The sequence below is a fragment of the Rhinopithecus roxellana genome, chromosome 5 (assembly GCF_007565055.1).
Source record: "Rhinopithecus roxellana isolate Shanxi Qingling chromosome 5, ASM756505v1, whole genome shotgun sequence".
Classification (NCBI taxonomy): domain Eukaryota; kingdom Metazoa; phylum Chordata; class Mammalia; order Primates; family Cercopithecidae; genus Rhinopithecus; species Rhinopithecus roxellana.
In genome coordinates this window covers 119,618,286-119,641,883 of record NC_044553.1, presented here as the reverse complement: position 1 = coordinate 119,641,883, position 23,598 = coordinate 119,618,286, and the positions used below count along the sequence as shown (strand labels likewise).

General features: G+C 51.2%; 1 protein-coding gene across 1 annotated transcript; it reads right to left on the bottom strand.

Moving 5' to 3' along the window:
* Positions 1 to 370: 370 nt before the first annotated feature.
* MESP2 (mesoderm posterior bHLH transcription factor 2) lies at positions 371 to 2,424 on the bottom strand. Its single transcript, XM_010378623.2, has 2 exons — positions 1,573 to 2,424; positions 371 to 791 (listed from the first exon to the last, which is right to left on the bottom strand). Exons 1-2 carry the CDS (start codon positions 2,422 to 2,424, stop codon positions 522 to 524), a joined length of 1,122 nt encoding a protein of 373 aa, XP_010376925.1. The 3' UTR covers positions 371 to 521.
* Between the last annotated feature and the right edge of the window lie 21,174 nt (positions 2,425 to 23,598).

Genomic DNA, 23,598 nt, shown 5'->3' with positions numbered 1-23,598 from the left:
GGAAGGAGCAGCAGAACTTGTTCCCCACAGAAGGAAAACATGTTTCCTTTTCCAGAGGCAAGAAAAACCCAGGTTGATGGACAAAAAACCAAACCAAACCAAATTTTTGTTGTGTGTGTGTGTGTGTTTTTTAAGTACAAAAAAATCAAAGCATATAGGGCTCTGGCCAACTGTCACCAAGAAGCAGAGTATGGGGCCTGCCTCCTACACCCATTCTCCCACCTGTCCCTGCCCAGCTGCCTTTGGGGTAAAGGAGACCTCTTCTTAGAGCAGCTCAGACTGTGCTCTGCAGAGCGCCAGGCATTCTGGGGGTGTCTAGCAGTGGAGGACACTGCCCCCGCCCTGACTCCATCCAGGGAAGATACCCACTATCTATTTCAAACACTGCTTCCTTGAAAGACATCACTTAGAAAAAGGGAGGCTTGGCTAAAGGAAAGCGTGAACAACCACTAAGTAGCAAATGAGGAGGCACCCATGCTACAGGCCTGATTCCTGGATGGAAAGAGGGAAGCCAAGGCCATTTAGTAGAAGATGCCCAGGTGGGCCCCCTCCAGATCTTCTTGCCAAAGTTCAGGGCAGCCACTGAACCGCAGGCCTGAGCTCTGGGGAGGGCTTGCTTCACTGAGCTGGAAGGCGGCGCCTGGTCCCTGGTCCTCTGAGTTGGGCACCACCTCTGCACTGTGGCTCCAGCACCCCCAGGGGGTCTGAGGCTGCAGTCTCTGGCATGATGGGTAGGGCAGGAGAGATGGAGCTCCCAGCGAAAGACAGGACTCTGGAGACACAGAGAGACCCTGCAAGAGAGAGAAGAGCAGCCTGGTTAGTGGGCTGCTCCCTGATGTCCAGAGATCTTGAATCTGGCTCGTTGCCATGGTGTGGCTGGCAGCATCTGGGCAGCCCTGGTGCAATGGATGCAGCAAAGCCAACTGGTTAAGAGCACTGGCTCGGGAGACACTCTGCTAAGACTTAAATCCCAGTTCTGCTACTCACTAGCAATAAGAACTCAGGTAGCTCTTTTTGTCTCAGTTTTCTCACATGTAAACTAGGGAAGCTGTTAATACCTACTTCCCATGGTCATTACTGGGGCTGAATAATACATGTAAGGTGCCAAGAATGATGATGGGCACATAGAAAGTGTTCAACAAATTTTAGTTAATAGATTTTTTATGGACCATGAGTCATTCATGAGCCTCATGAATGAATGAAGCTTGAAGAAAACTTGAAATCACCAGCTCCAGGCCCATGCACCGGGGAAAAGCTGCCCTTACCCTGGGAATTCCTTCCCCCACTAGACCCTTAATAGCACTTGAAGCCAGCAAGCCCTCCCTGCTACCTTCCACCCTCTGAGCAAGTCGGCGGGCTCCCCCTCTTTCCCACGGCTGTGAAGACTGCTTGTGGTGACTGTGGAGGTGGCCTTAACTTCCCAGGGTCCAACCTCTTCTCCCAAGGAGCCGGGGGTTCTTTCCATTCTCCCCTCCATTAGATAATCCTGGAGTAGATAAGCTGGGATCGAAAAAGTATGAGATTCTCTGCAGACTGGAGGCTGGGGAACACAGCGAGAGCCTCCACACATACCTGATACACTGCAGCCAGCTCCAGGGTTGCCGGGGGCGTCATCCAGGGCACTGGCAGGTTCCGGGGCTCTGGGGATGACTGCGTCCAGGGACAGCCTTGGGGTGGCGTCCAAAGAGACGCGTCGGAGGTTGTCCCTTGGGACGAATACGGAGGCGACTGTATCTTGGGGCAGTAAGGGGGTGTCTCCCAGGGATCCGTGTAGTGGACCCCCCTTCCCAGGCGCTCGGGTGTGGCTTGGGCTCCGGGGCAGGAGGACGGGGACCCCCAGGACGCCTCGGCGAGGACGGCTGAGACAAGGCCTGGCCCGCGCCCCTGCCCATCCGCCTGCGTCTGCGCCTGCGCGGGGCCGCCGTCGGGGCACAGCGGGCAGCCTCGAGGGGACCCCGCGTCCCCGCGTTGCCTGCGCCGGTACTGCAGACTCTCCTCGCTGAGGCCCAGCACGGCCGATAGGTGGCCGATGTAGCGGATGGCAAGGCGCAGCGTCTCGATCTTGGTCAGGCTCTGGCCGGCGGGCGCCAAGGAGGGCGGCAGAAAGCGGCGCAACTCGTGCAGTGCGCTGGCCAGGGTGCGCATGCGCAGTTTCTCCCGCTCGCTGGCGCTCTGCCGCTGTCCGCCCGCTGGCCCGCTGCGCGCTCGTCTGGGCGTCGTCGCGGGTGCCTCTGCGGCTCGGGAGCTGCAGCCCGCAGGCGCTGGCTGCAGGAGTCCGCGGGCGCCGTCGCAGGGGCACGAACCCGACGAATCCGAGGAGGAGGCCGGGGACGTGGAGTCCGAGTGGCCAGCCCAGCCCCAGCCCTGGGCGAAGATCCAGTGGTCGTGGCCAAGGAGGCTCTGCAGAGGAGGCGACTGGGCCATGGCCGGGCTGCAGGCTCTGGGAGGCTGGGCTAGCCACCTCCAGGCTTGAGCTTTTATGTTGCCCAAAGGTGTGAGGTGGCCCCCCGCCAGGTTACAGAGAGGTGTCAAAACCCACAGAGCCCAGGGAAGGTCTGGGCAGGGGGCCCCTGGGAAAGCGGGCCCATTTGCGGAGGTGTGGATTCTGACTCCTTGGGAGCTCTAAATGGAGGCTCCTGCAGCCCGGGAAGTATGGGAGGGACAATTCGCATCTGGATGGAGCTGCTAAGCTTCTCACCATGCTCCCACCCACGCCCCTGCCCCGTCCACTGCTCACGGTGAGTGCCCGGGAGCCCGGCAGTGGCGGGTGGTGCCATGGTCTGTGGGTGCCTCAGGGACCCCGTGAGGAGTGGGTGCCTCTCTTATCACTAACCTCCCGGAGGTCTGTGCCCAGGACGCGGTGCCTACTGTTGTATTAAATAAGGCATCAAGACAAGCCCGGAGGGCCCTGCCCCTGGTGACTGAGGCAGAAGTGCAGGTGGGCCCTTCTGGGGTCCCCAGAATCCACAGTTTCTGATTTGTTGAGTGACGCCAAGAAAGGCATCTCACTGCCCATTGTCTGTTTCTGGTCTTGAGAAAGGGACTAGGTCAAGTGGGGGAAGAGGAGTTGGGTACCCTAGGTGATGGAAACCTGCAAAGGTCGGTCCCCAAACCAACCTCTTTATTGGCTGTGACCTTGGTTAAGTTATTTAGCTCCTCTGAGCCTCAGATTCCCTCATCGGTACCAACAGTGATACAAAATACCTATGTCTAGGATGGTTCCTGGACTAAATACAACAATCCCTGTAAAACACTTAGGCCCTGGCAAGTGAGCTGAAGGTTTGCCATGATCGTTTTATAAAGAAGGTACTGGCCAGGCGCGGTGGCTCACGCCTGTAATCCCAGCACTTTGGGAGGCCAAGGAGGGGTGGATCACCTGAGGTCATGAGTTCGAGACCAACCTGGCCAACATGGTGAAACCTCGTCTCTACTAAAAATACAAAAACCAGCCAAGTGTGGTGGCAGGCGCTTGTAATCCCAGCTACTCAGGAGGCTGAGGCAGGAGAATTGCTTGAACCCAGGAGGTGGAGGGTGCAGTGAGCCGAAATCGTGCCACTCCACTCCAGCCTGAGTGACAGAGCAAGATTACGTCTCAAAAGTAAATAAATAAAATGAAAAGAAGGTACTTACATTTCAAGGCACTAATGGGCATTATTCATTTAATTCATATTTATGTATTCTTTTTTTTTTGAAACAGACTTGCTCTGTCATCCAGGCTGGAGTGCAGTGGCACCATCTCAGCTCACCACAACCTCCGCCTCCTGGGTTCAAGCAATTCTTCTGTCTCAGCCTCTCGAGTAGCTGGGACTACAGGTGTGCACCATTATGTCCGGCTAATTTTTGTACTTTTAGTAGAGACGGGTTTTCGCCATGTTAGCCAGGCTGGTCTTAAACTCCTGACGTCCAGTGATCCACCCACCTTGGCCTCCCAAAGTGCTGGGATTATAGGCGTGAGCCACCATGCCTGGCTGAATTCATATTTATTTAGCAACCAGTAAATGTCAAGCACACAGGGTGAATGAGCTAGTCACGGTCTCGGCTCTAATGAGATTTCAGTCTTCTGGGAAAGAAAAGTGAACAGGCCATTGTATAACAGTAGCTGTGTGCCCTTGGGCAGAGCCCTTAACCTGTTTGAGCTTGAGCTTCTGCTCAGTAAAACAGGAATAATGGTAGTATCTACGTGGGACTGTGTGAGGGATAGTTGAGATAGTAAAATTTATAAAGTAAATGATCTCAGCAATAATTACAGTTTAAAGGAGATTGTCAGTGTCCTGTGTGGTCTTGGGGAAAGGGCTGAGTCCTGAGGCTAAGAGCCAAAAGAAGGCCAGGGACATTAGGGTTCTGGCCACAGAGGTGAAGAAGTCACAGCTGGGCCTTGAACTATGCATAGGATTTGAGTAGGGAGAGAGGCAGGTGCAGTGCATTCCAGATGGGAACTGCATAAGCAAAGACCTGGCCTCATGACCTTCCAAGATGCCTCAGGAGCAGGGCACTGGGGTGGTGATGTGGAAGGCCAGAACACATCTGGGCTGGGGCCAGGTTAAGGAGTTGGTTTTGGGAGCCATAGGGACTTATGAGTGGAAGGGTGATACAATTTTAAAAATCATTAGCTAATAACTAACTAAAGATCAACATGACAGTGGTGTTCAAGAAGAGATTAACCTGCAGCAGCCTGAAGTGGCAAATGGCTTTGTAATTATTTAATTATTGTTATTATTGTTTGTAGAGTTGGGTTTTACCCAGGCTGGTCTTGAACTCCTGGGCTCAAGTGATCTGCCCGCCTCAGCCTCCCAAAGTGCTGAGATTACAGGCATGAGCCACCAGGCCCAGCTGCCTTGTAATATTTTTGTGGCTGATTTTATTTTATTTTGTTTTATTTTGTTATTTGTTTTATTTTTGAGACAGGGTCTGTCGCCCAGGTTGGAGTGGAGTGGCAGCTCACTGCAACCTCCGCCTCCCAGGCTCAAGGAATCCTCCTGCTTCAGCCTTCTGAGTAGCTGGGACCACAGGTGCGCGCCACCATGCCTGGCTAATTTTTGTATTTTTAGTAGAGATGGGGTTTCGCTATGTTGGCCAGGCTGGTCTCGAACTCCTGGCCTCAAGTGATCTGCCCGCCTCGGCCTCCCAAAATGTTGTTTATTACAGGTGTGAGCCACTGTGCCCAGGCTTTATTTATTTTAATTTTAGAGACAGGGTCTCACTCTGTTGCCCAGGCTGGAGTGCAGTGATGCGATCATAGCTCACTGTACCCTAAAACTGTGTTCAAGTGATCCTCCTGCCTCAGCTTCTCAAGTAGCTGGAACTACAGGCACATACCACTATGACTGGCTAATATTTTTTTTTTCTTTCTTTCTTTCTTTGAGGGACATCGTGGCTATTTTTAAAAATTAACTTTTAATTACACAAATTATGTAACCACTACATTTCACTGTGAGAAATGGAAACATAACAGGTAAAGTTGGAGTCTCTTTAACCAACCCCATAACCCCCCAAAAAGTAACAGCTGTTGTTAGGCTGTGTGTGTAGTTCCAGACCTGGCCAGTGGGTTAACATAAACATGTGTATCCTTAGCAAACACACAGTAACCCTCCAGTTACATTATGTACATTGTTATGAGTAAATGTCAGCTTGTAATTTGTTTTTCTTCTTTTTCTTTTCTTTTTTTTTCATTCAGCAGCATGTTTCAGAGCATTCCATGTCAGGACATATTTTGCTGACTCACCCTTTAAAAAAATAATGCATCAAATTTTTAGTGGAGATAATCCCAGCACTTTGGAAGGCTGAGGTGGGAGGATTACTTGAGCCCAGGAGTTCAAGACCAGCCTGGGCAACATAGTCATAGTTCAAGACCAGCCTGGGCAACCGTATCTAAGAAAAAAAAAATTAGCCAGGCATGGTGGTGTGGGCCTGTAGTCCCAGCTACTTGGGAGGCTGAGGCAGGAGGATCCACTGAACCCAGGAGTTTGAGGTTGCAGTGAGCTATGATTGCACCACTGTGCACCAGCCTGGCCACAGATCAACACCCTGTCTCAAAAAAAAAAAAATAAAAGTACTGACTGTGAATACAGATTTAATCAAAACCTTGGTTATAGTTGATCTAAATGTTTTAAATGTTTATCCATTTAAATAATGTTTCTTCCTTTAGACAGGGTTTCACTCTGTCACCCAGGCTGGAGTGCAGTGGGGCAGTCATGGCTCACTGCAGCCTCCACCTCCCAGCCTCAGGTAATCTTCCCACCTCAGCCTCTGAAGTAGCTGGGAGTACAGATGTGCGCCATCACGCCAGCTAAATTTTGTATTTTTTTGTAGAGACAGGGTTTCACTGTGTTGCCTAGGCAGGTCTCATATTCCTGGGCTCAAGCAATCCACTCACCTCGGCCTCCCAAAGTGCTGGGATTACAGGTATGAGTCACTGTCCACAGCCCATGTAAATAATTTTAACTTTGGAAAAAAGGCAAAATGTCAGGAGGTACAGATACACCTTCAATAATGAAATTATATCACTTTTTCTCTTCAGAATTTATTTTGAAATATATTGGAGAAAATATGCCCAAGTCACTGCTGTAACATTATGATGAAGTAACACTTGGCATTGAATAACACTGAGTAGACAACTATTGTTCAGTTTATTCTAGCTGCTATGAATAAAGAAGAGAACATTTTGATTGGTCCATAACATGAAAAGAAGGTGGGATGGATTTCAAACAGGCTTTCTTTGGAAAGAAGCAGTTAGTTATGGAACATTTCATGGCTTAAAAAGGTTTAAACCAAAAAAAAAAAAAAAAAAACCTATTTCCTAAGGGGAGATAAAGGACAACTTGTAAAACATTCACCCCTAGACTTTTTGGGTTGAAATAATGGCACATGTAGTATAGGTACATCATTTATTGGTCCAAGGCCACACATCACTATAAAGCTCTTGACATACTATCTATCAGGGAACTTACATGTATGAATTCCACAGTTGTAAACAAAATTTATCAGGCTTCATAGATATGTCTTGATCTAGGTGCTGTATTTCAGATAGAGCAGGTGCTGTTTCTGTTTTTCTATTGGTGTTTTTTTTTTTTTTTTTTTTTTTTTGTTTGTTTGTTTTATTTTTTGAGATGAAGTTTCACTCTTGTTGCCCAGGCTGGAGTGCAGTGGCGTGATCTTGGCTCACTGCAACCTCCGCCTCCCAGGTTCAAGCAATTCTCCTGCCTCAGCCTCCCAAGTAGCTGGGATTACAGATGCCTGCCACGATGCCCGGCTAATTTTTTGTATTTTTAGTAGAGACAGGGTTTCACCATGTTGGCCAGGCTGGTCTCAAAGTCCTGACCTCAGGTGATCCACCTGCCTCAGCCTCCCAAAGTGCTAGGCTTACAGGTGTGAGCCACCATGCCTGGCCTCTATTGGTGTTTCTGACTCAACCCTTTTTTTTTTTTTATTTTGAGACACTCTCTCTGTTTCATCTAGGCTGGAGTGCAGTGGTGTGATCTCAGCTCACTGTAACCTCCACCTCCCAGGTTCAAGTGATTCTTGTGCCTCAGCCTTCCAAGAAGCTCGGACTACAGGCATGTGCCACCACGCCCAGCTAATTTTTGTATTTTTAGTAGAGACAGGATTTCACCATGTTGGCCAGGCTGGGCTCAAACTCCTGACCTCATGCGATCTGCCTGCCTTGGCCTCCCAAAGTGCTCGGATTACAGGCATGACTCATGCCTTTTAACTGCTGTATGATATTCCATAGTATGCACAGCCACTTACTGATGCACCTTTATTGTATTTTTAGTTTTTGCCCAGCAGTGCTGCCTTGTGCATGAACAGCTAGATATGCATTGCTGGATGGCCTTATAATCTCCAGGAAGCTTCTGAATATCCAGAATTATTTCCCCCCAACCTCCTTAGAGCCAGCCTGAGGGATTTCTTGTGGAGGGATTTGGTGAATAATGGGATTCTACCACAGGCACAGAGCCCTGCATGTGGTACATACATCCTTTCCTCTCAGAGATTGCCTGGTCTCCTTCTACCTTGGTTAGAGCTAGCCTGGAGCCCAGACCCCAGGCTGACTGTGGGTTGTACAGTGTAAGTTCTGGAAGGTGGGCCCCTGGGCCTGGTTTGCTGTGGCCCTTGGCTCTTCCTTGCACTCCTCAGCCAGGCTCTGGAAGCACAGGGGCACTGCATCTGCTAGCCTCACCCACCAGGAGGGAAACCCACGTGGATCCCCCAACTGGGCCTCCGCTTAGCCCAGGGAGGCAGTGCAGCCTAGTGGTCAGGCGTCTGGGCTGCAGAGTGAGACAGGCCTGGTTTCTTACCAGCTGGGAGAACTTGGGCAACTTACTCAATCTCAGTTTTCCCATCTATAAGTGGGTATTCTGATCTCCAGGGTAACTGAAGTAAAATAAGGTAATGCATGTGATAACATTTAGAACAGGACTGATGTTATGCTTACAGCAAGTTCAGGAACAGCAGAAATAAGTGATTAAAGGAATAGGTTGGATTGTGAGTGAGGGGAATGGTATCTTCAGCCTCGGTCCCAGAAGAAGGAAATGATTCCTTGCTTTCTGCGAACCTCTCCCACACCAGACCAGGCCATCCTGCCCTCCCCATTTCTCCATATCCAGTCTTTGTCTTCTTTTGGGCCCTGGCAGGAGTGCCTGTTCAACTTGCCTACAGCCCTGGGGCCCTTAAGCCGTCCACTTCTGGATGGGTGTGGGGCCAGGTATTTACTCTGTGCTGGAACCTGCCCTAGGTGCTGAGCAGACAAGCCAGATTTGGATCCTACCCTACAACCCATGTGCAGTGTTTCCACCCTTCATTTGGTTCCCTGTTAAAAAGAGGGCCTGTGGCTGTGTGCCGTTGGGTAAGGTGATTACATTCTGGGCTTCAGTGTGCTAGTAGCACCAGGTTCACATCTTCCTTTCTAGGAATGGTGGCTAGATTAGGGGGAAACATGGTCAGAAGAATGTGTGTGGGTTTCACAAGTGTGGCAGACACTGCTAGTTGCCCACACAGCCTTTATTTGCCTTTTTCTTTTAGTGATCTTGTGTTGTGCATGGTGATACACCCTGCTAAAAAAAACAACAACAAAAAAACCCCCTACATTTCCCAGCTTCTTTTATAGATGGAATGGCCAATGAGATATTAGTGGAAGTCACTGGCTGGAGCTTCTCGGAGAGCTCTTTAGGGCTGAGAAGTACACTCCTGTGGCTCTGCCCCTTATGTTTTCTTCATTACCTGGAAAACATATGATGGCTGGAGTTTCAGCAACTCCATTGTGACTCTGAAGCAATCTCAAAGACAGAAATCACACACTAAGGATAGTAGAGTAGAGAGAAGCCTGCGGCACTGATGAGAATGCAGACATGCCACACTGGCTCTGGACTGTCCACCCCTGAATTTCTTTAATGTGAAAGAAAAATAGGCCAGGTACTGTGGCTTGTGCCTCTAATCCCAGCACTTTGGGAGGCTGAGGTGGGAGGATCGCTTGAGCCCAAGATTTCTCAAGACCAGCCTGGGGAACATAGGGAGACCTATGTCTCTACAAAAGCAATGAAACAAAAAGATGGGCATGGTGACACATGCCTGTGGTCCCAGCTACTCAGTAGGCTGAAGCGAGAGGATTGCTTGAGCCCAAGAGGTTGAGGCTGCAGTCAACTATGATCATGCCACTATGATTCAGCCTGGGCGACAGAGTGAAACCCTGTCTCAAAAAAAAAAAAAAAAAAAAAAAAAAAAAAAAAAAAGAAAGAAAGAAAAGAAAAGGAAAAGAAAAATCACCATCTTATTTAGGTCAGTGTCATTTTAGGAGGTACTATGAGCAACTAAACATAATTCCTACCCACATGATACGGAAGTTCCCAGGGTTTCCTTATCACCAAGTGGGGCCATGTGAGCTGGATGACAGTTCAGTTAAGTGAATTCACAACAGATTCAGGGCTCCCATAAATGAATGGATGGATGTTCACCGGGAGATAGGTCTCTAGTGAGGGGCCACAGGCACAGCATTTTCTTGGGCAGTATTATGATCTTGAATGAAGATATGAACTGATCTAATGTAGTTCAAACCCAGAGGTGACTTGGGAAACAGCCAGTATCTAAAGAGATCCTGACAGGCTGGAACAACCCATCAGACCTAATCAAATAGAACCAGCAGGTCCCATGTACCCTTCTCCAAGTTCATGTCAGGAGGCATCCTGTAAAATCAGCACATGTGGGAGGGCATGGTGGTCATCGCCTTCAAAGTGTCAGGGTCATAAAAGTAAATGTGATCCAAGCTGCATGCAAATTCACAAGAAGCAGGCCAGGCACGGGGGAGGCCCAGGCAGGTGAATCACTTGAGGCCGGGAGTTTGAGACCAGCCTGGCCAACATGGCGAAACCCCATCTGTACTAAAAATACGAAAAAATTAGGCACGCGTGATGCGCACCTGTAGTCCCAGCTACTTGGGAGGCTGAGGTAGGAGAATCCCTTGGACCCAGGAGGCGGAGGTTGCAGTGAGCTGAGATCGCACCACTGCTCTCCAGCCTGGGCAGCTAAGCAACACTCTGTGTCAAAAAAAAAAAAAAAAAAAAAAAAAAAAAAAAATTCACAAGAAGCAAGGGTGGGAGCGGGGCGGGGCGTCTTCACCCAAGGAGTGATGGTTCCTTACTCTCCAGACAGGATGGGCCCTACCTAAACTAAGTGGTGAGAACCGGAGGCCACTGTTTATGAGGGATGGGGACAAATCCCAGCTCAGACAGGGAGGTTGGTGAGAGGGCTTGAAGCCAGGTCACCAGAGAAATAGCTGGAGGACCTGGGGGCATTTAGTACAAAAAGAAAAAAGTGGAGGGGGTGTGACGGTTGTCTGCAGAGGCACAGGCACAGGGGAACACTCCAGGGAGTGTCTGAAGAACTTTCTAAGTCAGAGGCGCTGTCTTGTAGGGGAGGGAGTGGCCTGTTCCTGGAGCTAATCAAGAAGAGGTCAGATGACGACATGTTAGGCATGAGCAGGAGCTGGAGCAGATGGCTGCTGCAGCCTCTGCCAAGCTCCATAAAACAGGGGGTTGGACCTGATGACCACTGATGTTTCAGAGCTTAGGCCAACAACTAGGGAGAGAACAGGAGCTGCTGCTTCAGGACTCCGGGTAGTCCCAGGGTAGGGGAGCACAGGGGAGCCCTCAGGGCATCCTGAGTTGGGGGAGCGCAGAGGGAGGCCTCCCAGGTGCCCAGGCTCAGGCCACCTGCACTCCTACACTTGTCGGTGCCCGAAGCTCAGTGGCTTGGCTGGGCCTGCTATCAGAGCTGGAAGCACAAAGCTGCCATCATCTTGTGCAGGGCTTGCCTGTGTGGCATGGGTCAGCTTGGCTCTGAAGCAGGTAATGCCCATGCCTGTATTCCTTCTAGATAGTGAGGAAACTGAGACCTCTATCCCACTATCCCCTTATGGGCCTCCCAGTACTTCCTCCCCAACTAGCAGTGGGGTGGGGAGGGCAGAGGCCTCAGGTTGGCCCCCAAGATGTGCTCATTCGGCCCTGGCCCTGTTACAGGGTGAGAGAGGGCAGTGCCCTTGACCCAGCACGCCCTTGGTGGCTTAGCACAGGCCCCTACAGCCACCTGGCTGCCCACAACCCTGCGCCCAGGAGCTCTGCACCTGCTCTTTCTCCCTGGGCAGGCAGTGCAGGGTCCTGGGAGCAGGTCCAAGACCCTGGAGCCAGGTTAAATTCTGGCCCTGACCCACAGGTCTCCTCTCCTTTCCTTCCCCTTGGATCCCTTCCAGGCCCTAGCGGGTGAGCAGGCTGTGGGAATGTGGAAGGGAATTGAGGGTGCTGGGCCCAGAGGGAGCTGCAGGGCCGTGTGGTATTCTCATTACCGGCGAGGCAGAGAGGGCCAGCCCAGCCTCCCCCAGGGCCACTGTGGCTACCTTCACACCTCCTGGCTGCCTGTTGACACAAAGGCTGCCTCCCTCAGGGCAGAAGGTGTTGACTTGGGAACCAGGGTGTGCAGGGGCCTCCAAAACAGCCCAGCAGCAGGCCCCCTCAGAAGCCCCAAAAAGTGCTTCTGGGGTGGGGGGTGGGAGGCGGCAGGTGGGAGGCCAGGGTAAGGCCAGGGCCTGTGTCCCTGGGCTGGGGATGGAAGGAGTGTGGGAGGACTCGGGTTTGGATGGATCGCTCCCTTGGGGAGCCTGAGTCAGCATCCCCTGGCCCCAGGGGCTGGTACATGGGCATAGCCATGGAGGCCCTGCCAAGCAGAGCATCTCACTGGGAGGTGTCACTGGGAGGCCCAGAGACTGATAGCCACTGGGGCAAGGTCACAGAGCAACCACTGGAACTGACACTCACCCCGACTGTGTGTCAGGCCAACCTCGTCGTCTGAGCCCTTTCCACAGACGATTCGAATTTGCGCCGGCTGAGCCTGCTCTGCTCAAACCCTGTGCCCTGCACCCTTCAGCTTTCCCCTGACTCAGCTCAGGAAACGGTCCCCAGAGAGGTCACATCACTTGCTGAAGGTCCCCAGAGCCAGGACTCCAGCCCACTGGCATCTAGCTTTGAGTCAAAGGCCGTGCATAACACCAATGGGAACACTGCCTGGCTGGGACTGAGTCTCCAGGAGGATGAGTTGCCCACTTGGGAGTGGAAGGAGAAGGACTGACAAGTCGGTGCTGAGTCTTGTGGTGGCCTGGTGTGCAGGGTGCCTGTGGAGGGCAGGGAGGTGCTCCCTGCCAGGGCCATCAGGGCAGGTTCCAGGGGGAAGGAAAGGGCCTGAGATTGTGGATTTTCTCCAAGTGATGGTGGGTGGGTGTTCCTGGCAGAGGGAAAGGTGTGAGCCCAAGTCTGGAAACAGGGAAGTCCAGGGCGAGCTTGCTGGCAGTGCCCAGGGGCCTGGTGCCCCAGGCTGGTGGGGATAAGCGGGAGATGATGTGGACAAGCACGTGGGAGCTGGAGGGGGTGGGGAGGTCCTGCTGAGTGAGGAGTTCAGACTCAGGGAGGCAATGAGATCCACAGAAGATTTGAGGAAAGAGAGAGGTTGGAAGGCAAAGATCCTGAGGCAGGAAACCGGTCCAGAGGTTGCGCTCATCTCAGGGCAAGGGCTGACTGCAGCCTGGCAGGGACCTGGGAGTGGGCCCAGCCGCCACTGGAGAGAATGTGGAGAAGGGGGAAGGACTGACTATTGGCTGGGGAAGTAAAGGAGGGGCTGGGGGCCACAGGCATGGGGAGCTGCCCAACAGAACTCACCCTCTGCTCTTCCTCCAAGAAGGCTGAGCCAGGGAGTCCCCAGGACTACCTGGTCCAGCTCCTGGGACAGCAAGGCCCATGGAGGCAGCTCAGACCTAGAGCCAACAGTGCCTGGGGTCAGCTCCCCATCCAAGCCTCAGTCTCCTCATGTATGAAATGGGTGTCCTTGCTGGGAGGATTAGATGGAGGACCACATGTTGGGCACCTGGGACTCCGTAAGTCCTGCCTGCCTGCCCTGCTGGAGAGGACCACCTAAGGCCCTGCAGCTGTTGGGAGGACAAAGGGCAGTGCCCATTCCAGGGGCTGCAGGCTCTGGGAAGGAAGACCCAGCCTCCCAGGCCTTGTCTCCAGGCTTGGGCCTATCCACTGGAGTGTGAACAAGCTGGATGGGGGGCAGAGAGCGGGATGGGGGGAGGTTCAAAGTGTTTCCTCCTCCCCTCTCCTCTTTCCTCTTTCTCTCCTTCCTTCTTCCTCCTTCTCCCTTCCTTTTCCCCTTCCCCTTCCCCTTCCCATTCCCTTCCTTTTCTTTCCTTATTTTTTTTTCACCAAAGCAATGCATCCTCATTACAGAAAAGGGAGAGAATATACACATGCAAAAAGAAGGGAATATAAAAGGCCCCCGGTTCCATCAACCCAGAGAGAAGCACTTTGGCCCATGTCACTGCATCCTAACCTTTTTTAGGCACCTCTACCAGCACAGGAACATAGAGATAGAGGCACTGAGAGGGAGCATGTCACTTTCTGGGGTTGTTTTTCTGTTTTTTGAAAATTCTAGCATATATATATACATATATATACACACACATATATACACGTATATATACACATATATACATATATATATACACATAATATATATACATATATATGTATTTTTTTTCTTTTTCTTTTCTTTTTTTTTTTGTTTTTTTGTGAAGGAGTCTCACCACTCTGTTGTCCAGGCTAGAGTGCAGTGGCGCAGTCTCTGCAAGCTCTGCCTCCCGTGTTCATGCCATTCTTCTGCCTCAGCCCAAGTAGCTGGGACTACAGGTGCCCCCCACCACGCCTGGCTAATTTTTTGTATTTTTAGTAGAGACGGGGTTTCACTGTGTTAGCCAGGATGGTCTCAATCTCCTGACCTCGTGATCTGCCCGCCTCGGCCTCCCAAAGTGCTGGGATTATAGGCGTGAGCCACCGCGCCCGGCCTATTTTTCTTTTTTTAGCAGCTTTTTTGAGATAGAATTACATATCATACAATTTGGCTGGGGATGGTGGCTCATGTCTATAATCCAAGCACTTTGGGAGGCCAAGGTGGGAGGATCAGTTGAGTGCAGGAGTTCGAGACCATTCTAGGCAACATGGCGAGACCTTGTCTCTACAAAAAAAACAAAACTGAGTCAGCTGTGGTGACACACGCCTGTGGTCCCAGCTACTCAGTTGACTGAGGTGGGAGGATCACTTGAGCTTGGGAGGGTAATGCAGCAGTGAGCCGTGATTGCGCCACTGCACTCCAGCCTGGGTGACAGAGCCAGACCCTGTCTCAATAAATAAGCAAAGTGTATGATTCAAGGTTTTTGTATATTATGTTTTAATTATTTAAAATTTGTAATATTCACCTGAGGTTAGGAGTTCAAGACCAGCTTGGCCAACATGGCGAAACCCCATCTCTACTAAAAATACAAAAATTAGCCAGGTGTGGCGGTGCATGCCTGTAATCCCAGTTACTTAGGAGGCTGAGCCAGGAGAATCACGTGAACCTGGAAGGTGGAGGTTGCTGTGAGCCAAGATTGCGCCACTGCACTCCAGCCGGGGCAACAAAGTAAGACTCCATCTCAAAAAAAAAAAGAAAGAAATAAAAAAAATAATATATATAACATACATTTGCCATCTCTGCCATTTTGAAGTGTGCAATTCAGCGACATTAATTACACTCACAATGTTGTGCAACTATGACCATTTCTATTTTTAAAAAGTTTTTATCACCTTAAATGGAAACTCTGTACCTCTTTCTATTTTTTTTTAATTATACTTTAAGTTCTAGGGTACATGTGCACAACGTGCAGGTTTGTTACATATGTATACATGTGCCATGTTGGTGTGCTGCACCCATTAACTGGTCATTTACATTAGGTATATCTCCTAATGCTATCCCTCCCCACTAATCTGTACCTCTTAAGCAATAACACTCCATTATTCTCCACTTCATTCCTTGATAACCTCTTATCTGCTTCCTGCCTCTGGATTTGCCTGTACTTGGTACCTCATATAAGTGAAATCATGCAATCTTTGTCCTCTGGTGTCTGGCTTCTTTCACTTAGCGTAATGGTTTTCCAGTGCATCCACATTGGAGCATGTATCAGTACTTCACTCCCTTTTATGGTTGAATGATATTCCATTGTATGGATAGACCATATTATGTTTATCCATTCATCCTTCAATGAACATTTGGGTCGTTTCCACCTTTTGACTACTGTAACTAGAGCTATGCACTGGTGTACAAATATCTGTTCTAGTCCCTGCTTTCAATTCCTCTGGGTATATAGAGAGTGTGCTGTTTCATGACCAGCTTTTCTTTTCTCACTTATATATTGAGAACATTTTCCATACCAGTAGATGTACTTCTGCAACCAGATTTTTAAGGCATGCTCTGTACTCCACTGGTGATGTGGTGGTGACAGTTTAGTTAACAAACTGTGTACTCTGAGATTCCTTAATAAAATTTTCCACATAAATACATCCTTATGCCTATATTTAAAAAATTATTTCTATTTTTATTTATTTATTTTTTAAGACTGGGTTTTGCTATGTTGCCCAGGCTGGTCTCGAACTACTGGGCTCAAAGCTGTCCTCCTGCCTCAGCCTCCCTAGTGCTGGGACTACAGTAATGTACCACCATGCCCAGCAATAAAAATTAATTTAATTTAATTTATATTATTTATTTATTGTTGAGATGGGGTTTCACTCTGTCATCCAGGCTGGAGTGCAGTGGTGCAATCTCAGCTCACTGCAGCCTTGTCCTCCCAGGCTCAAGTGATCCTCCCACTTCAGCCTCCCAAGTAGCTGGGACTATAGGTGCACACCACCACACCCAGCTAATTTTTTTAAAAAAGTTTTGTTGTAGAGATGGGGTTTCACCATGTTGCCCAGGCTGGTCTCAAACTCCTGGGCTCAAGCAATCCACTCACCTCCACCTCCCAAAGTGCTGGGATTACAAGTATGCACCACTGCACCTGGCCAAAACTTATTTCTATTTTTTTAACTTTCTTTTTTTTAATGTTTATTTTTTCAGATGGAGTCTCACTCTATTGCCCAGGTTGGAATACAATGGCATGATCTCGGCTTACTGCAACCTTTGCCTCCTGGGTTCAAGTGACTCTCCTGCCTCAGCCTCTCGAGTAGCTGGGATTACAGGCATGCACCACCACACCTGGCTAATTTTTGTATTTTTAGTAGAGATGGAGTTTCACCATGTTGGCCAGGCTGGTCTCAAACTCCTGACCTAAAGTGATCTGCCCTCCTCGGCCTCCCAAAGTGCTGGGATTACAGGCGTGAGCCACCACGCCCAGCCTTTTTCATTTTAAATAATAAAAAAAAAAAAAAGAAAGAAAGAAACGTAGGCCGGGCGCGGTGGCTCAAGCCTGTAATCCCAGCACTTTGGGAGGCCGAGACGGGCGGATCACGAGGTCAGGAGATCGAGACCATCCTGGCTAACATGGTGAAACCCCGTCTCTACTAAAAAATACAAAAAAACTAGCCGGGCGAGGTGGCGGGCGCCTGTAGTCCCAGCTACTCGGGAGGCTGAGGCAGGAGAATGGCGTAAACCCGGGAGGCGGAGCTTGCAGTGAGCTGAGATCCGGCCACTGCACTCCAGCCTGGGCGACAGAGCGAGACTCCGTCTCAAAAAAAAAAAAAAAAAGAAAGAAAGAAACGTAAAGCACTCGGTATTCCCAGGCTGTCTCCCATCCTGGTACTTAGCTTCTGAGATCAGACAAGATTGGGCGCGTTCAGGGTGGTATGGCTGTAGACCAGAACTTATTTTTAAATCACGCATGTAATACATGAATGCAGCCTTTTTGTGAAAAATTTAAACACTGAAGACAAAATTCAAGTTTGACTAACCCCCAGAACTCAGACGTGCCCCCACCCACACTCCAAACAAGTCATGGTATGTTTTTCTATATTTGGTGTATACCCAAGGCCTCTGTCTATGTAGATATACACATATATATCATAGACCCTTACAGAATACATGGTATCATACAATGACTTTCTGTGTAGAGGGGCTGGTTTTCAAATTTCATTTTCTTTTGACTTTACTTTTATCAATGGTGCCATACTGAATGAAGTTTCTGCATCTTGGTTTTGTCACTAAGCAGTCTGTCTAAACTTGCACTTTTAATCTTTTCTAATCAGGATTAATGCTGTCGGGGGAATGGCTGGTCACACGGCATGGTGAGGCTGTTCTGAAGCTTCAGCCCAGCCCTGTCGAGTCCAGGAGGTGGGTGGTTGAGGCTGACCTGGTTAATGGCAGCCAGCAGCACTGCCCACACATCTGGGGCACCTCGGCCACGGCACCTGGCCATCCTGTATGCTCTTGGGGCCTGGGGTGGAGCATAATCTACAAGGCTGAAGAAAACTTCCTTGGCTCAGGCCAAGGGCTGGATCATGGATTTCTCTTGGTGAGGGCCTTGGGAGCTGAGGACAGCGCTCCTCTTATCCTTGGTCTTTGGCACATGGTCAGTACAGATCATGTAAGACCCCTCTTTTTATTTCACATCCGGTCAATTTAAGCTCTCTCCCGCTTCCCTTCAATGTTTTCCAGCCTGTCCAGGGATGCCCCGTCCCCAGCCTCTGGCAAAGGACCCCCACCCACTGGCGCTGCACTTCCCCAGGTCCTGCCCAGGCATTCCGGCTAGGCCCCAGGAGCCCTGCTCTGCTTTTTATTGGGTCTAAAGTCAGATACCTTGGGGGCATTTCCCTAACCTCAGATGGAGAACCTGGAGCTGGCCAAGGGCCTGAACCAGGCAGGCTCATATGGGGTCCCAGGCTAGTGACCAGGGCCGGCCCCACACTCTTCATCCTTCCGCCCGGGCCTAGCCACCCGCTGTTGTGAGCAGTCAGTAGGGGAGACGGGGCACTTAGAGAGGGCCCAAAGCCTTCACTTCCTGCCTGGATACAGCTCCATCCTGGGCTTTTCTGGAGGGCCTGAGCAGGCTGGGCGCACCCAAGTTGGCAGCTGAACCGGGTCTGCAAACCCTCACTCGAGAGTTGGCAAGAGTTTCGAGTTTCGGTCAGCTTGTGGTCTGGCCTCTTTCTACCTCAGCTGCACCCGAGGCATGTGTGTTTTGGGGAGGGGGGTTGAGCCCTGCTTGGCTCCTGCCTTCCTGAACCTGTCACCCTTTTCCTCATTCTGCTGGGCTCCTGTCTTGCTCCAGTCTCTGCAAATGGATGCATGCTTTTCCTGGTGGACAGATGGGCAAATGGGTCCAGAGAGGGCAAGTGGCCTGTCTGGGGTCACATGGCCTGTCACACAGGCACTGAACTGACCTTCATATATTTCTTAAGCCAGCCCAGCATTCCTGACACATCTACACAGTTCCCAGCGCACCCCCAAGTAGAGCCAAGCCTGGGTTCTGGCCCTAGCCCCAGAAAAACGTCCTTATGGGTTGGAGGAAGATCTGCCCAGCTCAGACCCAAAGATCCCAGCTGGCTGGGCAGCGCCCTCTGTTGGCTATGGTTGGGAGTGTGTGAACGCTGGAAAGCCAGGGGTCAACCCTCTGTGCTGAGCGGGGCCTTCCAAGGCAGGCAGACTCCCCCAGGACATCTCAGCAGGCAGTCGGGAGCCCCTGCTCCATTTTGCAGGTGGCACTGTGTGACAAGTATCCCTCCTCCCTTTATACCTCAGTTTCCCCACTTTTCACTCTAAGGCTGAGACCCACCGGCACTTTCCTGGATGAAGTGAAGGAGCATAAATGCTACATCCCTAAGGAGAAAGGTGCTATCTGCTTACCCTGCATTGTCAGCCAGCTCTGGACTCACCAAGATGCGGCACTTCCTCTTGAGCCTTTCCTGGAATCTGCCAAGTCTCTCTCCTTTCTCCCATCCCCTCCCTCCTCATCACCCCTGGGCTGCCTGCGACTTCCACTGGCTGAGCACCCAGCTGATCTGTAGGCAGATAATCAGATTATTGTGGGTCTAGAATAATCTATTCCATATGGCTTGCCAGCTCAGTGGCTCCTAGAGCTGAAGGTGTGAGGGGAGGGAGTGATCGTCCTTGGAAGGGGCTGCCCTGGGAGCTGCGGAGGCCCAGCAGGAGGCTGATAGGAAAGGACACACAGGTGGGGGAAGGTGAGCCCGCCTTGCTGGGCCCTCTGACTTCTCTGGACTTCAGCCCAAGCATGGTCTCCAGGCTTCACTACCTGAGACCCACAGGGGCTGGGTGCTCCCCAGGGCCTTTCTCACCTTTTGATTGTGGTGATTGGGGTGGAGTGTTCACCATGGGGCACTGCTGCATAATTTGGGAAGATTTTATTTTTTATCCTCAGGCTGCATCCTCCAGGGATCTGGCCCATCAAGTCCAGATGGGGCCTGCAAACCTCTTCTGCTACTGCTGCTGCTGCTTCTCCTTCTCCTTCTTCCTCTTCTTCTTCTTCTTTTTTTTTTTTTTTTTTGAGACAGAGTTTCACTTAGGCTGGAGTGCAGGGGCTTGATCTCGGCTCACTGCAGCCTCTGCCTCCCAGGTTCAAGCGATTCTCTTGCCTCAGCCTCCTGAATAGCTGGGATTACAGGCACCCCTCACCGCACCCGGCTAATTTTTTGTATTTTTAGTAGAGATGTGGTTTGACCATGTTGGCCAGGCTGGTCTCAAACTCCTGGCCTCAGGTGATCCACCCGCCTTGGCCTTCCAAAGTGTGGGGATTACAGGCGTGAGCCACTGTGCCCGGCCTCTTTTTCTTCTTAGTCTCTGTGATGTGAAGCAAGGCTTAATGTGACTAGAGGGGTCCCCAACCCCTTCACTCTTAGGACCTCCCTCCAGGATGGAAGGAGCCACTCATCCTCCAAAGGAGACATGGGAAGTGTAGGGAGGACAGAACAGAGGCTTCAGCCTCTGACAGAGCCAGATGGATGCCAGTTCAGCCCCTGCTCACCCTGTTAGGTGGGACAATCTCTCTGAGCCTCTGTTTCCTCATCTACAAAGCGGGGGCCGCTACACTTATATCGAAGTGTGTTGTGAGCAGCGACCCTGCCAAGCTCCAGCACAGTGCAGACCTTGGAGGGCGGTAGTGTGCACGCACGCTGCGTGCAGCCTGAGTTGATCCATGCAGGCTCAGCCCAGAAGGCATGAATTACCCTGTGGCACAGCAACAGACAAGACACTGAGGCCAGAGATGGAAAGCGAGGTGCCCAAGTGGCACAGGTGGTGCCTGGCAAGGGAAGGCCTCGTGCCCACATTGGCCAGACTCCAGAGGGGTGTCCTGGGCTGTCTGAAGGTGGAGGCTTCATTACTAACAATCTCTCCCCTGAGAGGGTTGCTGCAGAGGTGTGGCGCGAAGACCCCTGGCTGTGGGGCACACCCAAATTAGGAGCTTTCCAGAAGATGCTAAGTAGGCTGGCAGTAGGAGAGCCGCTTCCTTCTCCTGGGGCCTCTGGCTCCGGCAGGGTCAGAATTAGGGGCTGCAAGGGAACTATTTACATAGCACCTCTGATTAGCACTCCTATGTCAGAGGGGCTGGCCGGGAAATGAAGGCCTTGGGGCTGGGAGGGGGGCTGGGCAGTGCCCAGGACCAGGTTTGGCATGAGAAAGCAGGCTGGGCAGAGTGGGAGGCTGAGGCCCAGGCCTGAGCCAGAGAGGGTGCTGCCCTGTCCAGCCTGCCCCCTATCCTGGCCCCAGCTTGCTGTCTCACCTCTGCTCCTGTGGGCCTGCCCCAAGGCCTCATTTCCCAGCCTTACACGTTTGGCAGAGGGTTGGCTCAGGCCAGGGGAGCAGAGGCCACCAGCTCCGGCACTTGTCAAAACACAGGCCCCAGAGGTGTGAAGGCCTCACCCCAGTGGGAGAGCGTGTGGGCCCTGCCGCCCGGAGAACTCATTAACTCAGGCAGCCCCCACGTGAACCCACCGGAGAGGCTGGCCACAATAAGGAGATCAAAGGGGAGACAGGCAGGGGACAGGGAAGAGGAGGCTTGATGGTGGGAGGTGGTGAGGACTGGGCTTGAGGTTGGGGTGCCTCCCATCCCCCAACCTGGTTCCATCAGGCCCACTGACCATTGCCCTTGCACCAGCTGGGCCCCTGGGGTGATCTTCCAGAGACCCCAGCAGCAACAAGAGAGGGAGGGACTCCACGTGTTTCCTCCAATTTGTCAGCCTTGAGGGCTGAAGACTCCAGAGATGGGACTGGGGATAGAACCCTCCAGTCTGCCCCACCTCTCTCTTGCCATCTTTGTGGGTTGTCTTCACACGTGTCCCTGTGTCTTTCTAACCCTTCCTCAGTGGTGACACCAGGGGCCACTCCTGTCACGGGCCACTCCTGATGTCCCTTTCCTGCTCCAGATCTCTCGGTGGCTCCCACCTGCTTAACATTAGCTATTAAGTTTCAGATCTGAGAACTTCTAGGGGCTGTGGTTTCAACATACAGTGTGCTTCCCACACATATGATCTCTTGTTCGAATATGTCTAGTTGATTTTGTACTTAATAAAATACAGGCTGGGCACGGTGGCTCATACCTATAATCCCAGCACTTTGAGAGGCTGAGGTGGGAGGATCATTTGAAGCTAGGAGTTTGAAACCAGCCTGGGTCACAAAGTGAGACCCAGACTCTACAAATATATATATATATTTTTTTTTTTTTTTTTTTTTTTTTGAGACAGAGTCTTGCTCTGTCACCCAGGCTGGAGTGCAGTGGCACCATCTCGGCTCACTGCAACCTCTGCCTCCTGGATTCAAGCAATTCTCCTGCCTCAGCCTCCTGAGTAACTGGGACTCAGGCACGTGCCACCATGCCTGGCTAATTTCTTTGTATTTTTAGGACAGATGGGGTTTCACTGTGTTATCCAGGATGCTCTCGATCTCCTGACCTCGTGATCCACCCACCTTGGCCTCCCAAAGTGCTGGGATTACAGGTATCAGCCACTGCGCCCGATCCAAAAAAAATTTTTTAAATTAGCCGGGTGTGGTGATACACTGTGCCTGTGGTTCCAGCTACTGAGGAGGATGAAGTGGGAGGGTTGTCTGAGCCCAGGGGTTCGAGGCAGCAGTGAGCCACGATTGTGCTACCGCACTCCAGCCTGGGTGACAGAACAAGACCCTGAAAAAGAAAAAGAAAATAAACAAACAAAAAAACCCAAAACCAAATTCATTTCAAAGCATTGTTGACAACCCAGTAATGGCGCTTCCTTCTGGCACAGTCAATTGGGAACCCCAGAGCATGGTAAAGAGATTTGCTCTACCCACTGCACGTGTTGACTTTGTAACTATGTGTAAAGCAAATGCTCTACTTGCAAATAAAGATATGATGATAAAACACGAGTTTGTGGTCATTCTGAGTTTACTCAAAGCTATGAAATGAAGTCACAATCATGCGAGAATTGGCTTTCTTGGCATTGAGAAGCTTAGCAGTCCCTGAACCACAGGGTACCTGGAGCCTCCTGAAGTCCAGCGCTCCTGCTTTCTGGCCTTTTCTTTTCGTTTCTTTCTTTCTTTTCTTTCTTTCTTTCTTCTTTTTTTTTTTTTTTTTTTTGAGATGGAGTCTTGCTCTTGTTGCTCAGACTGGAGTACAATGGCATGATCTCAGCTCACTGCAACCTCCGCCTCCCGGGTTCAAGCGATTCTCCTGCCTCAGCCTCCCGAGTAGCTGGGATTACAGGTGCCCACCACCACGTCCAGTTAATTTTTTTGTATTTTTAGTAGCGATGGGGTCTCACCATGTTGGCCAGGCTGCTCTCGAACTCCTGACCTCAGGTGATCCACCTGCCTCGGCCTCCCAAAGTGCTGAGATTACAGGTATGAGCCGCCGTGCCCGGCCGCTTTCTGGCCTTTTCTCGGTACCCGCTTCCACCCCGGCACACGGAACACTTTACCAATTCCCAACCACATGTTCCCTTGGGCCTAGTGGCATCAAAGAGGCCCAGTCACTGGGCCCCCGTGCCAGTTTCCTGAGTTGGCTCTGGAGCCCAGGAAGACATCCATCTGCTGCAGTCCAGAAGGAGTGGGCTCTGCTGACAGCTGCAGGCTGAGGAAGCGCCTCCTGGGCCAGGTTGTCCTTGGGTGTAGATGGGTCCTAGGGCATATGCACAGGGAGGGGGCTTCTCCCCTTCTCCCCACTCTAGGGGTTGGCTGGCACTGCTTCTCCTGGATGTGACCCTGGGCATAGGCATTCTGGGGCTGCTGGGACAGACAGCAGAGGAGGAGGCACAGAAGGTGTCAGAGGAG

What these genes read in the sequence shown, in the direction of transcription:
- MESP2 (XM_010378623.2), bottom strand. Translation starts at nt 2,424, where the DNA reads ATGGCCCAGTCGCCTCCTCTGCAGAGCCTCCTTGGCCACGACCACTGG. An exon ending in AGCTGGCTGCAGTGTATCAG is followed by an intron (nt 792 to 1,572) that starts GTATGTGTGGAG and finishes TCTCTCTTGCAG; the next exon opens with GGTCTCTCTGTGTCTCCAGA.